Source organism: Aquila chrysaetos, chromosome 3 (assembly GCF_900496995.4).
Source record: "Aquila chrysaetos chrysaetos chromosome 3, bAquChr1.4, whole genome shotgun sequence".
Lineage (NCBI taxonomy): Eukaryota > Metazoa > Chordata > Aves > Accipitriformes > Accipitridae > Aquila > Aquila chrysaetos.
The window spans coordinates 38038296-38061204 of NC_044006.1; the positions used below are offsets into that span (position 1 = coordinate 38038296).

Sequence of the window (22909 nt, forward strand, 5' to 3'; positions counted from 1 at the left end):
ATGTTCAGCTATCCTCTTCATTGCTTTTGATTTGAGCAGACAAGCGAACATTCTTCATAAAGCTCCAGACTGTGAGGGCTATTTCTAAATTTCCTTGGAACAGGGAGAATAAAAAGCCTGGTCTGTGTTTTGAGTGTCAAACAGGCACTCCTAAGATGCACTTCCAAAGGTGTATGTATTTATTCTCAGAGAAGATACAACAACATAGATCAGTGTATAATAACAGCTTTATTTCTAATAATGGTAGACATGAGATGTCTGGAGGACCAAGGCACTTCATCTCCAAGTGGAGTGTCTCCAAGTGCTCTGGAACAATATGGACAACCCACCAAACGAGAGAGTGAAGAATGCAAAATAACATATGCTAATAAAGCAGTCCCAGAGCCAAAGTCTTGAAAACTAATTTAAGTTTTTGGAAGTGACATGTCGATGGTTTGGGCCTGGAACTGTATTACTGCAGTTAAACAGGCCTGAGATGTAACAGGCTACAAGAGACATGTCCACTATCTGCCCACCCTGACCACATCCCATCCCTAAAGGGGAAGGTGACCTGTCCAGCAGTAGACTAGGATCTGAAAAGTAACCCAACCAAGCAGAAATGGAAGGAGAAAAAATTATCTATGTTGTATGGACATATGAGAACTTTCCCAATTAGTGAAGTTAAGAAACCTTGTAAACTAAATGTATAGCACTCAGATATTGTTTTTCTTTCTACAAGCATGGGCTAAATAGTTCTATTGCAAGGAAGATAATTGTTCCATGAAGAAGCATTTTAACAAAATAAAAAGTCATGAGATTTCACCAAACTTGTAAGAACAAATTATCCTTGTAATTTGTATTTCTTTAAAAACCAAGGAAGGTATTTAAGCACAACTGGAAACATCTTAATTATTTGCTAATAAACTGCCTTATTGTATGGAATATTATTACGGACTCAATAAAGAACATCCCACACAAACTCCAAAGAGGGACAGCCTGGAATTTAAGACAGCCCACCCTTGATTTGTATATTAAAACAGTGGCAGAAAAAATAATCCTCTTTCTTTCAAATAAAATACAGGACATGCAGTACAAACACTCCATTCAAAAGTCACTCTAATGAACGCTACTGTCATTGGGGGTTAAAAAAAAAAGAAAAAACTGGCAAAGGTGCAGAACAAATCACTAACAATATTTTGCTTAGTTATCATCTATGACAAAATTTAGCTATGAAATACTTCTCAAAAAATCAGTACTTTTCAACACTTCTGTTATCATAAATTTAGTAAGGTAGAATTTAATGCTTCAGCTGAAAAATTATGGCACTGGAACTTGAATGAAAATTCTAACTAATAGAAGTATATATTCTGACGTTTTAAGCACCAAAGCAACGAAGAAAGCTAACCTGGCACTGACTGAATTGTTTCTAAACATCTGAATAGATTATAATGTTCAGTGTTTCATTTCAGCCTTTACCTCTTTTTGCTTTTTAATGATGACAGAAAATTCTGTGTAGGGGATCCTTGGATTTAATTCACATCCCATTAATGTGGCACCCTCATAATCCTTGATGTAGCCAACATATTTTGCTTTTGGTACTTTAATATCTTTGGAGAAACCCTGAAGAAGAAAAAAACTCAAGTTGTCATGATGCCATTTTCCTTCTACATTTGTTTTAACTGAAATGCTATGATGATTTAGAACCAAATTCATCATAATGTTAAAATACAGACAATACAAGAGAAAGAGTTACAGACAATGGTTCATAGTGTTGCAAACACCTCATGGGAGTCACTTGATACAAGAATAGTTAATTGTTTATATGTATAGGAAACGAAGGGAGATAGGGGAGATAAAGAGATGGAGGAAAAGATTTTTACTGTGCACAAGTTTCCTGGATTTTTCCAAAAATTTGCTATTTAATATTTAAAGGATGCCAGTAGTTAGTCAAGGAAAGTTGCTGTTGAAATTGATGAGATGACAGTAATTTTATAGCCAGAAAAATTGATGATTTTCTTGTCTTTTACTTTTGTATTTGAAGTGAAAAAATAAGATAACAAATGCTATTAAAAGTTCCAAAGTTATACTACAGTCTTCATACAGTTCAAAAGTTAATTGAAAAACAAACCCACAAAAGAATTAACCAAGACAATAAAAAGCAGTGTAGGACTCTCAATTTGGCTGCATTTTATTCTTCTGTTACAGTGGTATCTATGAAACCTCAGTAAAAATCAGGAACCCAACCAGGACTTCTGCCTCACAATTTACCATCAAAGGCTTCAGACTCACATGGAGACTGAGCATCTTCAAATTGGGGAAGGGACTTTTCAGAGATGAAAAGGGTTGGTCTGCACAGATCTGATAGCTGTATCACAAGCCCAGCTTTTATTAATTGTGAATGTGTGAGAGCAAATTGTATCAGTTTTATATACTGAACCACAGAACAGCTGAGGTTGGAAGGGACTTAGGGAGCATCTAGCCCCATCCCTGCTCAGAGCAGGTCTCATCAGATCTGGTTGCTCAAGGCCACGTCCAGTCTTGAAGACTGCCAAGGACAGAGATTCCACAACCTCTCTGGGCAACATTTTCCAGTATTTCACCACCCTTAGGACTGGAAGGAAAAAAAAAATTTCCTTCTATCTAGTTGCAATTTCCCATGATCCAACTTGTGTCCATTGCCTCTAGTCCTATTGCTGTACATCTCCAAGAATAGTCTGACTCCATCATCGCTCTGTCCTCTGACCAGACAGTTGACACCTGTTTAATCTATCAAATCTATTTGACAGATTAGACATTGCAATCCTTCCTGAACTTGAACCTCATGCTTCAAATCAGGAGGAGCTGGTCAGGTAAATTCTAGTCTGCCGCAGGTATGTCTGGTTCTTCCTTACACTTCTTATAGAATCAGTGAAGGAACTGAATGAATACAGAAGCAGCCAACCCATATTTGACTGGTTTTTAGACTTGACAAATTATAGGCTATACTGTACACCTATATTCAGATGATTCCATCAAAGTAAAATGCGTTATAAGCCAATATCACTACAGAAGATGAACACAGAGCACATTTTGTAAATGAAAAATATACACATAAAATTGCACTATGCATTTTCTCTGACTACTTTGTCACGTCTAGTTGTTTAGTACATCACTGTTAACTTCTTGAACCAAGTAATTTCTTACGTTGACTTACTTGTTTTTTGAAGTAGCCAATAGCATATTCATCTGCATACGTGAGAAAGTTGAGAATGTTGTGTTTGATGTGGTATTCCTTCAGATGGTTCATTAGGTGAGTCCCATAACCCTGTGTGAAACATACAAGGAAAAAGCCATTACAAAGCCTTTGGGGACTGCACATATGAGAAACTGTGGACCGAAGGTTCTTAGAGACTGTTTTTCAAAATGCAGTCTTTCCTCTAGATCCTGTTTAAAGAGTTTCCCATAACTAACTTGGTGAGGCGTACTCAAGATCAAACTGTTTTCAGCCTTGTAAGGGTATCTTTGTGACCCAACAGGGAACACAAAATATCACAGCTTCTAGTGTCTGATTCACTTTTAATCTAAAAGAGACCAAAACCTAGACTCTCTCTAGGGGTAGCTCTAAAGAGGGACATTGTCCTGGAAGCTGTAATTCAAGGTGCACACATCATTTTTTTCCTTTTAAGTTAGATACCAACTATTAATAGTCACATATTTCACCCATAACAAAACTACATATATTGTAATAATAGGGCAACCTTTCTTAGCCATATCACTTCAAAACTGCAAAGCAGTAGGAATACCAAAATGACTCGTTCTAGAAGAACCCATTCTGAGACGAGATCTCTGTTTTACTGTGTTTTGTGCACCTGTAGCAGAAACAGCCTCTCCCTCAAAGGATTTATAATCTGAACTTATCATAGGGCATAAAAGGGAATAGTGAAATGGTTTTTACCATTATAAGCAGCAGAGAATTTTTGAGTCCACAATCAGATAAATAGCTATGCCTTCTGACTGCACACAGGAATAATTTCCATTTTCATTCAACCCCAAAATAAACAAAAGGTTCCATTTATTCACATTTCCAAGTAAGCTATAGCCTTCCCCTTCTGCTGTGAGATGAAGAAATGTAAAATAGACAGGCAAGCCCATAATAATGTGTTGTTCCTGCATACGTCCCAATTTTAACATCATGGAGACTAACTGGACACTTACAGAAATATACTCGGAATTGTCTTGGGTACTCTGTTGTTGAAAACTGGAGAAATTTTTACTTATGTACATAAGCCAGAAAAATAAATTAGAAAATATATACTTCTGATTTAATTCACAATTTAATAGCCCCAAACATGGAAATAGCCAGTTAAAAGCAAGTTAGATAAGCGCTGAAGCTCAATACAAAAAATTTAATAGTGACACATTTTCTTTAAAATCCTACAAATCTAGGTACAAAATTTGTGCATTAGTCCTTCCTTTCCAGCTAGTGTTTGGAGCATCTGGTATTCAGACCTCATATTCAAAATTAAGACCTCATATGCGTTGAAGTAAGTACCACTGAATTTGAGGAAGCTCTTAAAGCCATATGCTTACTTATTAAAATGGCACACATCATGCATGGCATCTAATACAAAGAAGTGGTTTGACAACTGACAACATGTTAAGTGGTACAGCATTTCTTAGAACTCAGAAGTGCTCAAGATAATGAAGAGACTTTCTAATTGCAAATTTGAGTTCTCAAATTCTTTGGAGAGGACAAAAACTCTGAATGAAAATTTTTAATGAAAAATATTTTCCTTAAATGCAAGATAGCAGTACATGAGCTAGCCAAGCTCCTCACTTCCCTTCTCATCAGCAGGGTGAAAGGAACAGCATATGAGAGGCCAACATTTTATTTACACGTGAAACATTGCAATTCATTCCAGTAATTCTAAAGCATCTAATCTCTGACAAAAAAGTCAACTTTGTGTCTCAAAGAAATTCCAGCAATTATGATGACAATTACTTCAAACATTTTCTGCTGACTTATTATTTTTATTATCTTCACAGGATTTATTCATTCACACAAAAACTTGCCAAAGTCTAGCAATCCTAAAAAGAAACTAAGCCGTGTGCAGTAAAATTTAAACTAATTTTGTAACATAGGATCAAACTATCTCAAAACCAATCCAACTTTTAAATATCACATATAAAGGAAAACAGTACCCATATTTCTTACTCCAGCCTCAAATTGAATTAAAATAGGAATTTATTTTTCCCAAGAGTAGGCAGTTCACCCATGTGTGAACGCTCAGTTTTTCTCAGTTACCTGCTGGTAGGAGTCACCTTACTCATACAGGAGTGGGGGAAGGCCAATTTTCAGAAACAGTCAATGGATCTTCACATACAGTGAGGTGCTCAGAGGGTAACAGCAGATATTGTGCATTATGTGTGCATATGCAACCTAGGCAAGCTCTCTGAGGGGTGAGATTTATTTGTTCTGTTATATTCTGAAAGGTTATTCCTAGAGGATTGCAACACACCTTTGGCAGCTTAACTTGTGTAGTACAGTTGGTTGTTTTAGTAGAATGAAAACACCTTTTACAAATTATCCAAACTTAGGATAGATGTACCTAAAGCATGTTGTTATTGTTTGCATTTGCTAAAGCACTTGGAAACTTTTATGACAGGCCTCTTTATAGGCCTCTCTGTATGACATGCTCTCTAACACCAGAGTTGAATAAAATCAAATATAACCCAAGTACTAAAAACTGTCACAGGCTTTCAATCCCACTGTGTTACCCTTCCACACTCAGAGCTCTTCCCTTCAAAGCAGGGCACACAATTTCTGCATGTTTAACTGCTACAAACTCTAAACTAATCCACATCTCTGCTCTTAACAGTTTCAACTGAAAAACATAAAGCTATAGCACCATCTAACGGCAAAATCCTGAATCAGTCATAGTTAGATCTACCTGTAGTCCCTGGGAAAGCAGGAGGAATATCCTGTATTCACAGGGCTCTACGTTCTCTCAACATAGCAGCTAATTCTCAACACTCTGAGAACATTTTGTGGAATGAAAGACCTTATAGAACAAAAAAGACCTTATAGAACAGCGCGTGTGCTTATTTCGAGATGCAAAACTAAACCTAAATTTTGGATATACCTAATTTTCATTCAAATCATGTAACATCACAATGTGCTTGAGCACAAATTACTGTCGCACAAAAGCAATACTTATTTCAGAGGAGTGAATAGTCCAAGAATGGGAGACAGCTGACCCCTATTTTTGTGTTGAGGAAGATTTAGTATTATTATTATTGTTGTTGTTATTAATCCTACTAGTATGCTGAAGATTCTAAATCTGCACATGAGCTTTTGTGTAGTATATTCTGAATCACTGTATCTTTCAAACTCTGTTCAGCAACTCTGCAACATATTCAATGTGACTAATAAAATTAGGAGCATATGCAGTGGTGGGGACTCAAATACATTTAATGAACACTAGTAGAGAATTATTTTTACCTTGACTTGCTCATTGGAAGTCACAGCACAGAAAACAATCTCCGTAAATCCCTGAGAGGGGAACATCCGGAAGCAGATACCACCGATAACACGACCATCTTTTATTAATGCGAGGGTCTTGTGTTTCCTGAGTAGACAAAAATAACAGTCATTTTAATTCACGTACATAGTATATAATGTGCCAATACCCTTTTTCAGAAACTTGATTCACTTCTTTCCATGATGCTAATGCAATTGTATATGCCTCTGTTAAGTTAGCTGCTTGTATCTACCGAAGAGTTGCTATTTTAACATCAAGTTTTGAATTTACCATAAAATTCATCATTCATGCAGCAAGGTCCTGGCCTTGCCAAGTACTCCTAGATACTATGGTAGTGCCAAATAAATAAAAAGCTGTATTGCTTTCATTGATTCTACTGCTGACAGTTATGCCATTGCACAGTTCTCAGGATGATTTTACCCTGACTAAATTAGAAATTAATGGAGTTACAGGACAGTAAGTCCTTTCTAAGGGATTCCTGTTTCCTTGCATGCACTCTATATAGCTAAGGTATCAGTTTCAGATGCAGCTGATGAAGCAAGAAATGATATTTCATATTTAGTGGAATGAAGACCAGAATAAATATCCATTTCTGTTGCATTTACATTGACTGCCAGGAAAGATATTACAAAGGTGCAACCTGAACTCTTGTGTCAAGGATTAAGAATTTTAGTGTCATCCTCAAGGTCTGTAAAGATTTACACTGCACCTGTTCTCTAGATTATTCAATACATAGTATCACATGAATTGTATAAATAATACAGTAAATTTACAGAAGATATCTTTGGGGCGGGGTTGGTGCTGAAAGTGAGCCCCTTCCAAAAAAAGGTAGTCTGCAGAGTAGTTATATTTTATGTGCTACTATTGAAGGAGATTTTATACATTTTATATATTCTTATTTTTCTTTTACTTATTTTGGTGCTTTTTATTTGTGGAATGACAGCAGCAATGTAGTAGCTTGAGCTTTTAATTTTGTTTCCTCATGTTTGAGTTGTTTAAGCAACAAGATTCAGTAAGGTTGGCCATTTCAGAAACATGAACATGAAAGACGATAATAAGTAAGGTAATAGCTGCAAGAAATTTGGGAAGAGAACTGGACTCCAGTATCTCCCACTTGATGTAGGTTTGTGTGTACCCACTACTCAGCCGAGGTCCCCACTGTGTGTCCTGGAGATTCATGGCAGATGCTGGGGTTCTCTGAGCTGTCCAGGTGATGTGTTCCACTTCCTTTGGATCAACTGCCACAGGCACATAAAGGAGAGCATTTTCTTGCTGTAGCAATATCCATACCTCTTTCTCAAGCACAGACCACTCTCCAGACAGATATCTATACTGAAGAGCACTTAAACTACCAGCAATTCCTCTCAGCCTACTAGAAGAGTCTTTCCCAATAAGGGAGGACCTTGAGAAATACGGGAGAAGGCCATGGCTTAACATCACTACTTCAAAATTTTGCTTTGATGTTTGGTTATGAGGGAACCTGGCTTCTTAATCAGTAGCCTCTGCTTGAGATCACAGTGCTGCTAAATTCAGACAAGATCCCGGTGCTGCTTCTCTCTCCCAACCAAGCAGCGCTTACACCAACATAGGAGAGGTGAAAGAGTCTGGACTGGTGCTGGCCCTCAAGACAACAGTGCTGTTCACCTCTGAAGAATGCAGAAGGCCCCAACATCAGTCTCCTGGGCCTGGACACCTAAGTCCTGTCCAACAGTCCCCAGCAGTGGGCTGTTTGTGCTTCAGGAACCGCACAGACCCAACAGCAGCTGTGGTTGCTGGCACCGAGAGTATTGCCGAGGGGAATGCTAGTGAGCCTAAAAGCAGAGGAAATCATTCCAGAATTGTTTTCATAACTGCTGCAGCTACAAAACTGGGCACAAAGACAGAGGCTGATATCACCAGTGGTGGAGGAAGGCTCTTCCACGAACCACGCTGGGCAGTTGGCTGCAGTCAGCTCAAAGCTCCTCGAGGTCTCTGCTGACGAACAGCAATGAGCCCATAGGCATCCTCCACTGTGAAGTGCTGCGGTTAGTACAGGGGACCCCTAGGCTATTCTTGGGCATGGATCATTCAGACGCACAAACTTTGGGAGAACATACTGGTCGAGAGGAAGCAGGCTCTGCTGGGAACACAATGGTGGAAAAGCCGACACTTCTGAGGAGAACCTCCCTTTGTGCTTGAGCAGCTGAGGCACAATTCAGCCAGGACACTAGGTTAGGTGGAGGACCATGTGCAGCCTGTGCATGCTGCTACACTCTTTTCAAGTGCCTGTGATGGCTGCTTTGCACCCAAAGCAAGACTTGCACTGGTAAAACAAGGGAACTTGCACTGATAGAGAAAAGCAATGTGCTTGGGTGGGGACTGATTTCTCCCACACTGACTTAAATGCTGCTTTCTTCATAAATCCCACAAGTTCTCATTGAAAAACTTCAGTCTCTGCTGCTATTTGGTTCATGATCTCCACAGACAGAGGATGGAGCAGCCTGCAGGTTGGTATGGGCCTGGAAACCACTAATAAGCACCACAATTACTTTCTGACTTTCAGTTCTAACATTCGAAAGTACAAGATAAGGTAGGAGCCTTCCCTGCAGGCCCACGTCCCACAACAAGAAGCCACTGGTCATTAATACAGCCACTGAGATGGTATTTAGGTACAATCCACTTAGACTGGCCAGGATTTACGGCTGGGGGGGGGCTTGAAAAGATGGGAAAAGGGTAGCACGGGCAGAGCTGCCCTCCAGGCCACCTGGGCTGGCCTCTTCCTACACCACTGCCGGCAACCAGCACCGGGCTCGCCCGGTCTCACCCGCCAAACCCCTCTCCAGCGGCACTCACGGGTCAAAGACCAAGCGCGTGATGTACTCCTTCGGCATTCGAGGAAGCTGGTGGGAGAACACGTTCTGCAAACCGACCAGCCACATCATGATCTTCTTGTTGGGCTTCTGGTTCAGGGAGTTGCCGACCACGTGGAATTCGATCACCCCCCTGCGCTCCTCCAGCCGCGCTGCCTCGTCCCGGGCCGAGTGCGCCGAGAGGAAGTTGGTCTGCGCCGCACAGAAGAGGAACAAAATCACTTTTTGGAGATTTCACATCCTCTGATGGAACAGCCTTAAGTAACAAACAAGTGAAACCCTCTCTTTTTTCAAAAATAGAGCCAGCAATGATTATTTTTTTTAGCAGAAGTGACACTGTCAAATAAGCTGGATATAAGTCTACACTACAGTGTACAAAGGCTTATTCAAACTTCTTTTGGTAAAGATTAGGTAACAACAGTGGTGGTTATGACTCAACAAGTTCCAACATCTCTCGGGGGACAGCACTCATCCAGCTGAAGCCTATGCCACTAAGTCTTCATATTTTCCTTAGTCTAGCCAGCTTGGACAAAAGTAGTGGATTCACCTACACATACTACAAATCACATATTTTAATGGCAGTGCAAGCAAAGTCATATTTTTTCATTTTAGTAGTGCTTTCCACTAGCTACGCCGCTATCATAACAGCCTAAAAAGAACATTTTGATTCCTACTGATTTTGCTGTTACACATCTAGCAATAGCATCCATATATTTGAATGGAGATGAAATCAATACAGACAATTTATTTCACTTTTTTTCAAGATCATTTCACAATGCCAAAACATCTCTGCATGCATGTACTGTTTACTTTTTAGAGCGAAGTTTGGCTGCTGGGTTTCTAGTTACTGCCAGCCCCAACAGCCAGACGGGCACAGCATTTGTAATATGCAAAGACATCAGTCACAGTATATAGTTTGAGTAAGAAATGTAGGTGGTTCCAAATCTTCAGCAGTCTCTAGCTAAACCTTGGCAAACAAGAGCTGCTGGCAAAACATAGCCTGGCGAAGGGAACAGAAGGAGGAAAAGCCAGCCAAAAAAAAAAAAAAAAAAAAAAAAGCGTGCAATTCTGTACATGGCACAATTCTGCAATTCTGTTTGTTTTTCTCTTCCAGCAGAAAAAAGAGCAACTGTGGAAGACAGAGCAAATAACTGTTTAAGATCAGCCCTTCTGCACTAGACAGAGGTTTTAACTTTGGATCGTTCATTCTGCTGCAATATTTGAACCCCATTTACCTTGTCTTATGAGCTACATCTATGATTAACAATAAAAAGCATACTCTGGAACTGTTCTGTAACAAAAGTACCTTGCAAAATAACCTGGGATCTACATTTTTACTATCACTAGTTTCCAAGTCTCTTTGCAAACAGTATGCAATGTGTTAAAAAAAAAATTAGAACTATTTTTCATGTTAATGATGCATTTCATCAATATTTTTTGCTCACCTAATCACACTCTTTGAAAGTCTCTAATTTTTTTACTGACAGCATGGTAAGTTTTGTGGACTCGTAGCTTATCATACTCTGTCCATGTGGAACATTTATTGAAAACAGACCATTTGCAAGCAGACCAGCTCTACATATATTTCTCACCTCTGGCCCAAGCATTGCTGCAGGATCTGTAATTGTTGACATTACTTCATTGATTAATTCAATAGGAATATCTCCTACAACCCTTGGTCTTTTTGAATCCTCCAGAGAATAGGGTTCATTATTTTTTCTCTTCTCCCCTATAAAACAAAACCAGGACAAATTAGACCAACCAAACTGTCACAGACTAACACCGTGAAGTCTAGCACTTCTGTTATATTCTTTAATTTGTATGCCAAGTTTGGGGATTTTTTTTAATCCCTATAGAAAGGGAGAAAGAGAAAGAAGTGCAATCCAAACAATACTTATTACTGCTGCAATTTTGTCTTTGTGCTGGGATATTAGCATGAAGCAGGACAAATATACCTCTCCTTCTCCTATACCTCTGTAAATTCACAGTGAAACTATTTGCTTTTCTTTTTCCTTCAGCATCCTCTGCAGTGAACCTCTGTGCTGCTGTCTTGGAAGGTCAGTGCTCAATACACAAGTTATAGTGCATACTTTTGGATAACATGAAATCCCCTTTTGGGATTCACTGGAATTAAGTATCCATTATAGATTTCTTTCACCCTTTTTTGTAAACCAAGCGGCATGTACAGTCTGACACATCATACATATTTGACTTAGAAAAGTCACATAAAGTTTCCAAATCAAAATATACCATGTTAATTATTAACTGCCCTACTCACTGCGGACCAACATGTAATATAGCAAAAGCAATTAGTTAAATTCATGAAAGAAAAGTCCACCAAGGACTAGTAGAGGTACAATAATACTGATAGAGCCAGCTTCTAGCTCAGGATTTATCCAAGCAGCAAATTGCTAAATACTAGGAAAGCATACAAACAGGAATATCACTCCACAGTCAAATTGTTTCTGTATTTTTTCCCTAAAGATCTGCTAAAGGTCAGAGACAGGATGCAGAATTTTGCCTTTGTGATCAGCACTTAGCAGTGACATAAGTTAGTTTGGTTTTGTTTGAGTTGGTTTTTGAGTTTTTTGCCCCTAAGGAAAATCCACAATAGCTTTAAGATCTTTTTTCTGAAACAAACAGGTAGTTTAGGACCCACTATGCCCACTATTTTACACATGTGGCACCGATTGTTTTCCCACAGCTATAGCGCTCTAAATATATACGGATCAAACTGTTCATTGCCCTTTTCCGACTTTCAAGCAGTACAATTGTTTTCTTAAAAACATAATTTTATTGTCAACCTCCCTTCACTGTGGAAACTTTTATTCCTATTCTTTATTTCTTACTTTTTAAACAGTTATTCATATGTGAATGGACCTTCCTTCTTATTTTCCAAGGGATTAATTTCTTGTTTTAAAACAGAATTTTTTGAAGCAATTTGTCAAAAGCTTTCTGGAAATCCAGGTACACAAAACCCTTCCAAATGCTCAGCAATTCCTTCACAGATATGTACAAGTCATGAGTTCTACGAAAGCCACACTAAATTTCCACACATCACATTACTCACACACTTATTCATTCCATTTTTAATCAGTTTATTATTTTTTCTTCTAATTGTCCGAAATAGGAGACTTACAATTGACAGTTTCCTGAATTCTCTTCAAACCCCTTTAAAAACTAGTTTTGCATCTGTGGTGTTTCAACTCTGTAGTGCCAAGAGCAATTCCAATGACAGCTCAGATTCACAACTTAATAATTAGTTTCAAACTCTCAAAAAAATATAATTTTTCTAGTGACTACTTACTACTAATTTTGCTGATCTGTAACAAAAAAAATCTTCTACTCATTCCCACTTTTAAGACCATTTCCCAACTTGTCCCTCACAGAAAGCTGCCATTTAGGAGCTGCCTTAAGTTCCTCTGTAGCAAACACCGAGGCTAAGAATTCATTTAGCTTTTTCTACTTCCTAGAGGACTTTACATGAGCTCATAATCATCTCTCTGACCTACAAACTCTCTTGACAGGCTCATTAATCCTGAGGTGTTTGAAAAGGGATTTATTAGGAGAATTTATGCATTCAACAACATTTTTGCCCCACAATTTTTTTTTTTTAAACTGACCTCACTCAGGTTTTAAATTTAACCTGGTTGGTGTGTTTGTGCTTTTCTTTATTGCTTAAATGTATGCAATTTCCGTACCGTGAAAGATTAAAAAAAAAAAAAAAAAATGCAATGACCCCTTCTAGTCTGTCTTTATTTAAACAAAACCTTTTTTCATGGCTCATAATACATGTACTCCAAGTAAAGTGTTTTTCAACAACCTCTGACACCAGCAGACCTTTCTCCATTTTAATTGAATTTAAACAAACCTTTTTTTTTTTCAAATACAGTAGCCATTTCTGCTAGTTAAACATTACCATAGTGGAGAAAAAATATGTGTGTGCATGTCTTTTAGCAAAAACACCTCAAGGTCGCTATTGCAGAGTGAAGGCAATGGTCACCATATACTGCAACTACTGATAACATCGACAGAAGCCCAAAAGCAAGTCTCCCTCTTCACTACCTAGGTTGGGGTCAAGGGCAGAAGAAACTTTGCAAGCAGGACTCATATTCCCACTGTTGGGTTGCTCCAGAGACGAAGGACTTGCACTGTATGAAACGGTTCTTGCCACAGGAGGAGGACTGATAACTGCAATGGCATAAAAGACAAACACAAAAAAATCAGGACATGGAACCCATTAGGGTGCTAAGTGAAGGACTGCCACAACGAGGGACCCAACTTCACACCCACCACCTGCCACGTAACAGGTAATGTTGTGCAACAGAGCAATGCCACCAGTTCGCAAGCAGAGACATTACAGCTTTATCTCAACATATTTTTCTAAACTTTTACCTAACGAGGGACTGTATTACTGCTAGATGACAAAGTTAGCTTTACTTCATTGCAAATATCAGGCTTTATTATTCTGCAGTGCTGAGTACAAGCTAAGAAAACAAACTTCCTTCACATACCTGCCAAGCCTGCTGACGTTTAGCTTCATGAAAAGGCTTTTTGTAGGGGTCTATTGAAAAGAAAAATCTCATCATTCAGCTTCAGCTGTCCACTTTAACAGTGTTCAAAGACTGGTTGGACAAATCAAACTCAATAAAGGGAGAAGTTGTTACACCAGTTAAGAGGATGAAACTATTATTTCAAAAGGCCACAGACCATCATCTCTCTTATATTAAAAAAAAAAAAAAAAAAAAAAAAAAACCCACTCATCCCAAATCATCCAGTTTTCATTTGTGTCAGGACTTTTGGCAGGCAGGTGGGCGGCTGGGGTGACAGCTCAGTAGTCTGGACACCTGCAGTCTTTCTCTTTGCATACCTTTATCCTGGTGTCATCACCAGCAACGGCTCTTTTGTGCCATATTCATGCCAAGAATCCAGTGCTTAAGAGGTGTACATTAAAATGAAGCACTGCAGAAATGTACACGATAGAATGAACTCTGAGAGCAACATGATTTTAGAGTTGTAATGAACTTGTGCCTAAGACATAATTCACCAGTTCATGGTGCAGACCAGGAATTTCTCACAAAAAAAAGCCTGTATCTGTCACAGTGGAATTTCCCCACTACTCTAGGAAATTCAGTATCAGATAAAGTACTAACAAGATGGTTTTGTCAACTGATAATCAACAACTGCTTCAAAATACTGAATTGTTACAAAATATTGAATTAAATACCTGAAAATTGAAGTCAACCCCTGGGCTGCATAAATGGATTTTAAATACTTTTGAGCAGGAAGGAAGAGGAGAAGGGGAAAGTAAAAGAAAACCATTATCAGTGTCTCCTTGCAATTTTAAGGATGACTTACACCCCAGTACACTAACTGAGGAAAAGTAAATAAAGCTGCAGAATAGCCTATGAGGCACATGAATAAGAAACAAAGCAACGAAAAGCTATAAAAAAACTCAAGAAAATCAAAGGCATGTATGCAAAGGCAATGGTACATCTGAATGTGGAAGGCCCCTACTTCCCTACTGCTAGGGAGTCGGAGGACTGGCATGGGTCCTCACGCGAGGACCTGACCTTTCTCACTTGCCCACATTGAGCGCACTTGTGCTGCTTGAATACTCGGACAATTTGCCTCAGCACTCAGCCTGCTCCGTTGGCACCTTCGATTAGCTGAATTTCATCATCAAAATGGGATCTTTATATGAGGAAGCACCAGAAAGTCAGACACCTGTGCTTACTCAAGGCAGCCTGATTTCCGTATAGGCTCCTATTTATAAAGCTGCATATCTAAGTCTCATTCCTTAGAATTCATCACTTGTACAGGTTTATCTTTATATTCAGGTGCTCCCTAACCCATCACTAAATGCAAATTACCTGTCTGGATTCCCAGCTGTCCAGTTCGGGAACTAGACACCATGAAATCCTGATCCCAAATGGGAGAATTCTGGCTGTACACTTCTTCTTCCAGCATCGACAGAAACCTAGGCCCAAAACCAGGTGAAATATTAACTTAATAGGATCATTCAAAACAGGTTCTTTTTCAGAATAAGAATTTGCAACATTTTTTAATTTAAAAATATTTACTGGTTCAGCAAGAAAATGCTGTTGGCCAATTCCTTTTTAAAAAAGAAAAAAAAACCCCAAAAACCCCACACACAAAATCACAAGCCAGAGCAGACATAAAGTATCTTAATTCAAAGAGTGCTTTCACCTATGAAAATTTATCTTTGATTCTAAGCAGTATTTATCTAATTTGCAAATGCAGAAAGAAACAAGTTACAAACTACTTTTACAGAACAAAACCGTGCACTAATAAGAAAGCTATGAGTTGACAGATGCCAAGGAACTCAATGTTATACAATGATGACAAAATATGTCTATTTTGATAAACCAGTGTTTTGCAAATGCACTTGCTTTCTGCCTCTTACAGATTTATAAAATCCCAGTGTTAGTTATTGAAAATGCTCTCAGGAAGATATTTTCATTCCTTTAAGTGTATTGTAACATTTAATTGCATGTTTGCGCTTGCATAACAGTATTTTTAATCTTACTTTGGTAGACTTACAGAAACAGCATGATTTTAAACCTCCCTTAGTATTATTATATGTGAGAGAAATTCCACAGATCAGACTATGCAGCACGCTTGCCTTCACAGGGCTAATACATCAATTCCGTCTCAGAAGCAAGATAGCTGCTTATCCTATGTTGCACAAAAGGGGTTTTCAGACCAGAAGTTGACATGGCACATTTTTACTCTCTAGTCATCTACATGTATAGAAACTATCTAGCTGAAACCAACAGGACTGTTGAGTAAGACTTTCTTGAACAGGATAAGGATTTTCAGGATCAAGTCCTACTCTTGTATTTCACATATAGGACGTTTATACCTAAGCACAGCAACGTGCGATGTTCCCTGCCATCTACGCAGCTGATAACGGCTAAAAAGTTCGTAACAGCTACTTGACCATCTGTGATGGAGCAGAAGCACAAATTAAACTTTAGCCAAGGCTACATTTACAGGCAGCACAGAGGCTCTGCGTTCAGACCCCTTGGTGACTTGTTTCCTAGGTACATACGGACATAACCTGTGGGTGCTCCCTTTGCCCATGAAGGAGCAGCTGGGGCAGCCGGGAGCCCCACACTGAAGCCAGGCACTGGCACCGTGCTCTGAGCCACAGCTCCTCTGCAGGGTTCACTTGCGTAACGCCAGCAGAGAGACAAATGCTTCAGACAAGTACAGCCCATAAAAGATTTAAAACGTTATTCATATTTCCCACAGATCATCAGCAAACAGTGCTTGCCTTTCTTTTTTTCCCCAGTAGAATATGAAAAGGAACTGCAGTGAATAATAATGCTTTTCAAATTACTTATCTGGGCTGTAAAAGGCAGTAGAAACACAGGGGCGTATGCACGCCTTCTTCCTCTGCAATTTGCTTCTTGTGTCAACGTGGTGTTAAACCTTTTTTTATACCTATTTCAGGGCCAGATCATGATCCTACTCCCAGATATACACAAAAGTTCCTGTATCCATAACAGTCTACCCCTGAGACAGTTTACATTCTTCAAAGTGGTGAAAGGCACTATTCATATTAGTAGGAGCAACAAATCCTGGTTCTATCCAGCTTTGGAGAGCTCATGTTATTTTTCATTCCCCTGAGCACTAACCCAACTCTAGCCCCAGACAGTAGCTTGCCTAGCATCAGTGCCACCAGGCCTCCTGTAGGTTCAGTTCCTTTGTTGTTAGGAGGGACAGACTTTTAAAATATGGGCTAGAGAGCCAAGCCACCCTCACAAAATAAGGATATTTTTGAAGTGGCACACTATTTCAACAGGAAGCATACAATGAATGATCTTGTCACCACCACCACCCTTAACCACCAGTAAAAAGTTTAAAATTAAAGACTGTCAAAGTTGAGCATGTTTTGAGACAAGTCATTCTCTCACATACCCCAACATGTAATTATTGTTGTTTAATTGTGAGAAATCATCATCAATATTCCAGTACTGGAACAGGTACTCAATATGAAATTAATGACTTTAGGATTCACTGATGCAGCTTTATACTGACTATTCTCTTCTTTGTCAAATGAACACATCTCTTCTGGGGGTGGGATGACTACTTTGTTCCCTATTACAATGTTGAATTAAACTGAAATTCTTAGGTATATATAAACTCCAGTACAACACTCCCTTTTTTACTGCTCCACCACAAAAGCAGAAGAGAGCATATGTTTTTGGAGATCTGGACCTATGTTGCTTCCATGGACTGCAGAAAAAGAAAGTAATTGACCAACAATACCTGCTAATAGGCAATAAGCACAATCCCTCCAGCAAGATGAATAATCCTTTTTATAAAGTAAAGCCCTAGGACAAAGCAAAACAAGCTGTTGTGTACATAAAATACACTAGGTCAAGCTATGGCAGAAAAGAAAGCTGCAGTATCTACTTGTTACTGGATAAAAGGAGAAATTATTTTAAGCTGCAGGTAATTTTTCCATTTCTATGCCAAAGTTGCACACTACTGGTTAACCTTGAACGCAGGCACATTGCGACCCCTTACTTTGGAAAATGGGTGAGAATTAGTGTTCGTTTCTCTTGAGGAAGCTTGTCTTTTTCTTGCCTGGCCTGCTCCAGCAGTTGCCGTCTCATTACAGTAAAAACGGAGCGAAGCAATGTCCTACCGAAAACCTGGGTGGTTTCATACCGAGGTAGGCTGTCACAGAACTGAGGGACATTGCAATAACAAAGCCACCTGTAAAGGGTAAAAAAGCCAGATAATTATCACCATCTAACATATGAATTAATGCAATAAAACCACTACCCACATCATTTATAATGCAGCTGAGAGCTATATGAACATATAAATCAGTCCCACATCAACTCTGGACAGAGTTAAACAGCGTTATTATTGCCCAGTTTTTTAAAGAAATGACAGCCAAGTACTTTTAAGTCTCCATATATTCTTTTTCTCTGCAGTCTAGCTTCAACAAAGCGCTCTTGTTCCAGACAATAATCATAGATCACATAAAATTCATGTCGATATCAGGGATTCTCTCCACAGCTCATTCGTTCAGCCTTCCACATCTCCTGCCTGCAACTTCAAAGACCCTTAGCCTGGTCCATTTTCCCCTGTTTAAACTTCTACATTTCCCCACATAGACACAAAAAGGGTGACACCTTTAACTAGATCCACCCCAATCCAACTGGACTCCCACCCTGGTTTCCCATCAGCTGGCTTCTTCCCACTACACCCTGTCTTGATACTCTTTCATTTACCAGTAACTCCCTCTGTAATGAGATTTGCATTAAGAAATACATATGAAAATATAGCATGTCGTGTTACTCATCTTGGAAAAGGGATCATGGTACTGAAGAGGTAAATCAGGAGTACACTGACTACGTAGGTGATGATATCTGTTAATTTTATAAACAAGATTTCTGTATCTGCCTGTAAGTGAACAGTCAATGGTATCTGTAGCTTTAGCAGAATCAGACCACAACCATTATGAAAGCTTCAACAATGAAAACAAAACGTTAAGAATTGGATGCAAACAGACTGTGCTGGATCCTGCACGGGTTTTCTCATCCAGACCCAAAGTACAGCCTGTCTCAAAATCCTCCCCCAAACTCTCACGTCTTAATCTTTGCAAACACAAGAGTTGCAAAAGGATTGTGAGATACAGTTGTTCGCAGGCCTCTACTCCCTGTTCTTCGCTGACAAAGCACACCTCTCAAAACACAAGGACGCGTGTGGAACTGATACGGTTTCACTCAAATCACCAGGTTTTCAAACGAAGTCGGTGACTGCAAGAATTCAGGAGGTGCACCCATGGTGCACAGCAGCTTCCTCAGCACCCCGAGCAGTGCCTCCAACACTGTGGAGGGGAGAAGCTCACGACAGGTTAGATCAGATGGAGAGCCGGCACTTTGGGTCAGAGGGAACCTTAGGGACTGCCGGCAGGGAGGTTTGAGAAACCACAAGTGACAAAATGATTAACGGCAAAAGTCACCAACCAGAGCCAATGCTAGCTATTGATTCCTAATAAAAATTGACTCCAATCAACCCTGGCTATCTGACATCAGTATCACAAACAACTGGAGGTCAAAGAGCCACCAAACATGGTGTTAGGAGCCCCATGGATTATCAGGAACTGTCCTTTACGCCAGGTGGTTCTTTGAGGTGACAGGTCATCTGAGAGCATCCTGGTCGGACACAGACGCAGCACAGTCTGCTGTGTCACCAGCCACAGTCTCAACTCACGCCAAGGTTTGCTGTTGTCCCTTCACAGAGCCGAGGTTTGCCAGAGGAAAGGTCACCAGGAAAGCGGGCAGAAGGCAGGGATCATCCTCAGCCAGGAGGAGCGTCCCTGGCAGCTCCCGGGAACAGGCATGCTGACAGAGAGAGACAGGCTAACCGCTGCCTGCGCTCACCGGTGGCACGTTAACTGCTGCCTGCACCAGCAGCAACCTTAACCGTGCTAACCGACAAAGGCGTTGCACTACTGTTAGAAAAGCAAAATCAAAAGGGACACGGCTTTTTATCCTAGCTCTTTTTCCCCCAGTGACTAAGTTATTCCTTTGAATTCTGACAACGTATTAAAAGGTCATAACAAAAACTATTATTTTAAGGAACCTAATAATATCTATTCACCATTTCGCATTCAAACACTTAAAAAATTATTTTAATTTTTCAAATCTTCTGATTTATTATCAAACTGTGACGCTTTACAATGCTTAATGTTATCTTCTTTCTAAATTGAATAACAAATTGCCTAAATTTTTAGTACATGAAATAAGGATCTTACATGAGGCTCATATCTTAAGAAGACTGAGAGCAACTTTGCAAACACAGGACGTGCACAAGCATTGTTAGAGACAGATATTCACAACCTCTACTCCCTGTTCTTGGCTGATAAAGCACACCTCTCAAAACACAGGGATGCATGCGAAACTCTGATATAGTCTCACTAAAATCCTCAGGTTTTCATATAAACTCTATGACTGCAAAAATTCACGAGGTGCACCTACAGTGTACAGGTACTGGTGTATTCCTGAAGCGTGTACGTGCCATATTTGTAAGCAAGACTTGTAACAAGCAAAAGCAGCATTACCTGGTATAATTCACTTTATACCCCGCAATATCGTCATTGGGTGATCTTAGTCTGCGCTGAGAAGGTGTCTCCAGGTGCCAGTAGTTAATGCGGTTCAGAAACATTTTAGCCAGTTCCACTATTGTTTGCCTTTCCTTTGAGGGTAAGTGGCTAAATTTGTACTGCACAAAATTATTCACACCCTTAAAACATAAGAAAATTATGTTTAATTATTTAGCCATAATTTTTGTCGGAGTGTCCTCGAACATTCCTCATTTTATGTTTTTAACCCTGAACTTGCATTACATGGGAAAGAAAACAAAACCAGAGACCATTAACTCCTTGCTCAGTTACTCATGTAGCTGCCGTAAGCTGGTTCCCCTGTACACAGCAGCAGGTACACCCAGATGTTTTTATTCTATCCACCTCCAACAGCTGACTTAAAGGGACACATGGAAAATTCTTTATTTTTCCTTGCTTCTCAAAGTGAAAAACTTTGGCAGGGAACATAGAAAGATCCAGTAGGCTTTCTTCTATATGCTCACATATGCACAATTTTGCTGACAACCATGCTGCATAATTTATTTCCTCTGTACATCAAGTATCACCTCTCCAGCTGCTTTTCAATAGTTGTCCTGGTTTCAGCTGGGATAGAGTTAATTTTCTTTCTGGTAGCTGGTATAGTGTTATGTTTTGGGTTCAGTACCAGAAGAATGTTGAGAACACACTGATGTTTTCAGTTGTTGCTAAGTAGTGTTTAGTCTAAAGTCAAGGATTTTTCAGCTTCTCATGCCCAGCCAGCAAGAAGGCTGGAGGGGCACAAGAAGTTGCGAGGGGACACAGCCAGGACAGCTGACCCAAGCTGGCCAAAGGGGTATTCCATACCATGTGACATCATGCCCAGTATATAAACTGGGAGGACTTGGCCTGTAGGGAGGATCGCTGCTCAGGAACTGACTGGGCATCAGTCGGCGGGTGGTGAGCCATTGCACTGTGCATCACTTGTTTTGTATATTCCAATCCTTTTATTATTATTATTATTGTCATTTTATTATTGTTATTATTATCATTATCATTATTAGTTTCTTCCTTTCTGTTCTATTAAACTGTTCTTATCTCATCCCACGAGTTTTACTTTTTTTTCCCCGATTCTCTCCCCCATCCCACCAGGTGGGAGGGAAGTGAGTGAGTGGCTGCATGGTGCTCAGTTGCTGGCTGAGGCTAAACCATGACAATAGCAGACTAGGGCTTGTGCACTTCCAGTTAAGTTTGTGTCTACACATCACATTATATCTTCAAGAATTGCCAATATTTCACAAGTATATCCCCTCATTGCACTTTGTATACTGTCCACTTTAAAAAAACCTACTGAAGATAGTTAAAGTGTGTGACTAAAAGTGCTGCAATACATATCTATTTTAAATCAATTATAGTATTTCTTTATTTTTATAATAATAATTTTGTGTGATTGAGTTACTGAACTGCTAAAAACAGAATTGAAAATATCGGTCTATTTTAAGGGAAAATTATTTTAAAACAAACTGTAAGAAGAATTACTCTTTCATCTCTACGATTTACTTTCTTCAGCAAATTGAACAGTATGAAGAATGTGACAAAAAATTATATTGTACAAAACCTTTTTAGTATGGAGGTTACATATGCTTATTCTTTGTTTACACTTAAACTAAAGGAGAACTTAAGGTGAAGACTTCCCAGAAGTTCAGCAAGAAAGTGTTTTGATTTTAATCCTAAATTATAAGAAGTGAGATTTGCAAGGAAATAATTACTACACATAACAGTCTTCATATTTAAAATATCCTGTTTAACGGTAGAGCATCCATTCATCCACTGATGGGAAAACATTGAGCTCCTGTTTCAGGGAGGTCTGTGAGCCTCTGCATAGTCTCACTGGAGCTAATGGGCCCACTTGTGTGCCAAAAGTGCATTCTCAGGAGCTTGCTTAACCAAAATCTGAATTTGTCATATGTTCTTTATCCATTGAGAGTTACAAAAGCCTCAGTTATTCTTTGGTTTTGGCTTTGTTTTTTGTTGTGTACCCTTTGAAAGAAAAGGCTATGATCTCACTGAATTGGATTGTAACATTTTCACTGATTTACAGAAGGCAAGTCATTTTAATATTGGATTTCAAAACTTCAACAGCATTTTTCATCACTTCAAACAAAGAAAGATTAGAACTGCCACAGATAAAAGTAGTATTTTAAGTTAATTCTCTAAAACCACAATAAAAGTCAGTTTCATTAAAGCCTAAGATGAATGATGAGAGAAGTCAAATAATGTAACTATTGTACCAACACTAAAGGAGAAGCAGCAGCAAAAGTCTCCTACAGTCCCCTACTTTGTCCTAAGTAATACAGAGGAACATCTGCAAACTGCCTAAAATGCCATGTTTTCAAAACCAGTGCCTACATTTACAAAATACAAAAAAAAGAAAAAGAAAAAAAACAAAACCC

The 22909-nt window shown here is 39.2% G+C and overlaps 1 protein-coding gene across 1 annotated transcript in view; it reads right to left on the minus strand.

Moving 5' to 3' along the window:
• Positions 1–22909, minus strand: part of KAT2B (lysine acetyltransferase 2B) — a 45776-nt gene that overhangs the window by 7739 nt on the left and 15128 nt on the right. The window contains exons 5-13 of the mRNA XM_030008350.1: positions 20460–20641; positions 17909–18100; positions 15223–15329; positions 13415–13540; positions 10942–11078; positions 9333–9541; positions 6461–6587; positions 3173–3283; positions 1456–1599 (exon numbers count right to left, since the gene is read on the minus strand). Of these exons, the coding sequence (XP_029864210.1) occupies positions 1456–1599; positions 3173–3283; positions 6461–6587; positions 9333–9541; positions 10942–11078; positions 13415–13540; positions 15223–15329; positions 17909–18100; positions 20460–20641 (1335 nt within the window). The remainder of the gene's footprint in view (positions 1–1455; positions 1600–3172; positions 3284–6460; positions 6588–9332; positions 9542–10941; positions 11079–13414; positions 13541–15222; positions 15330–17908; positions 18101–20459; positions 20642–22909) is intronic.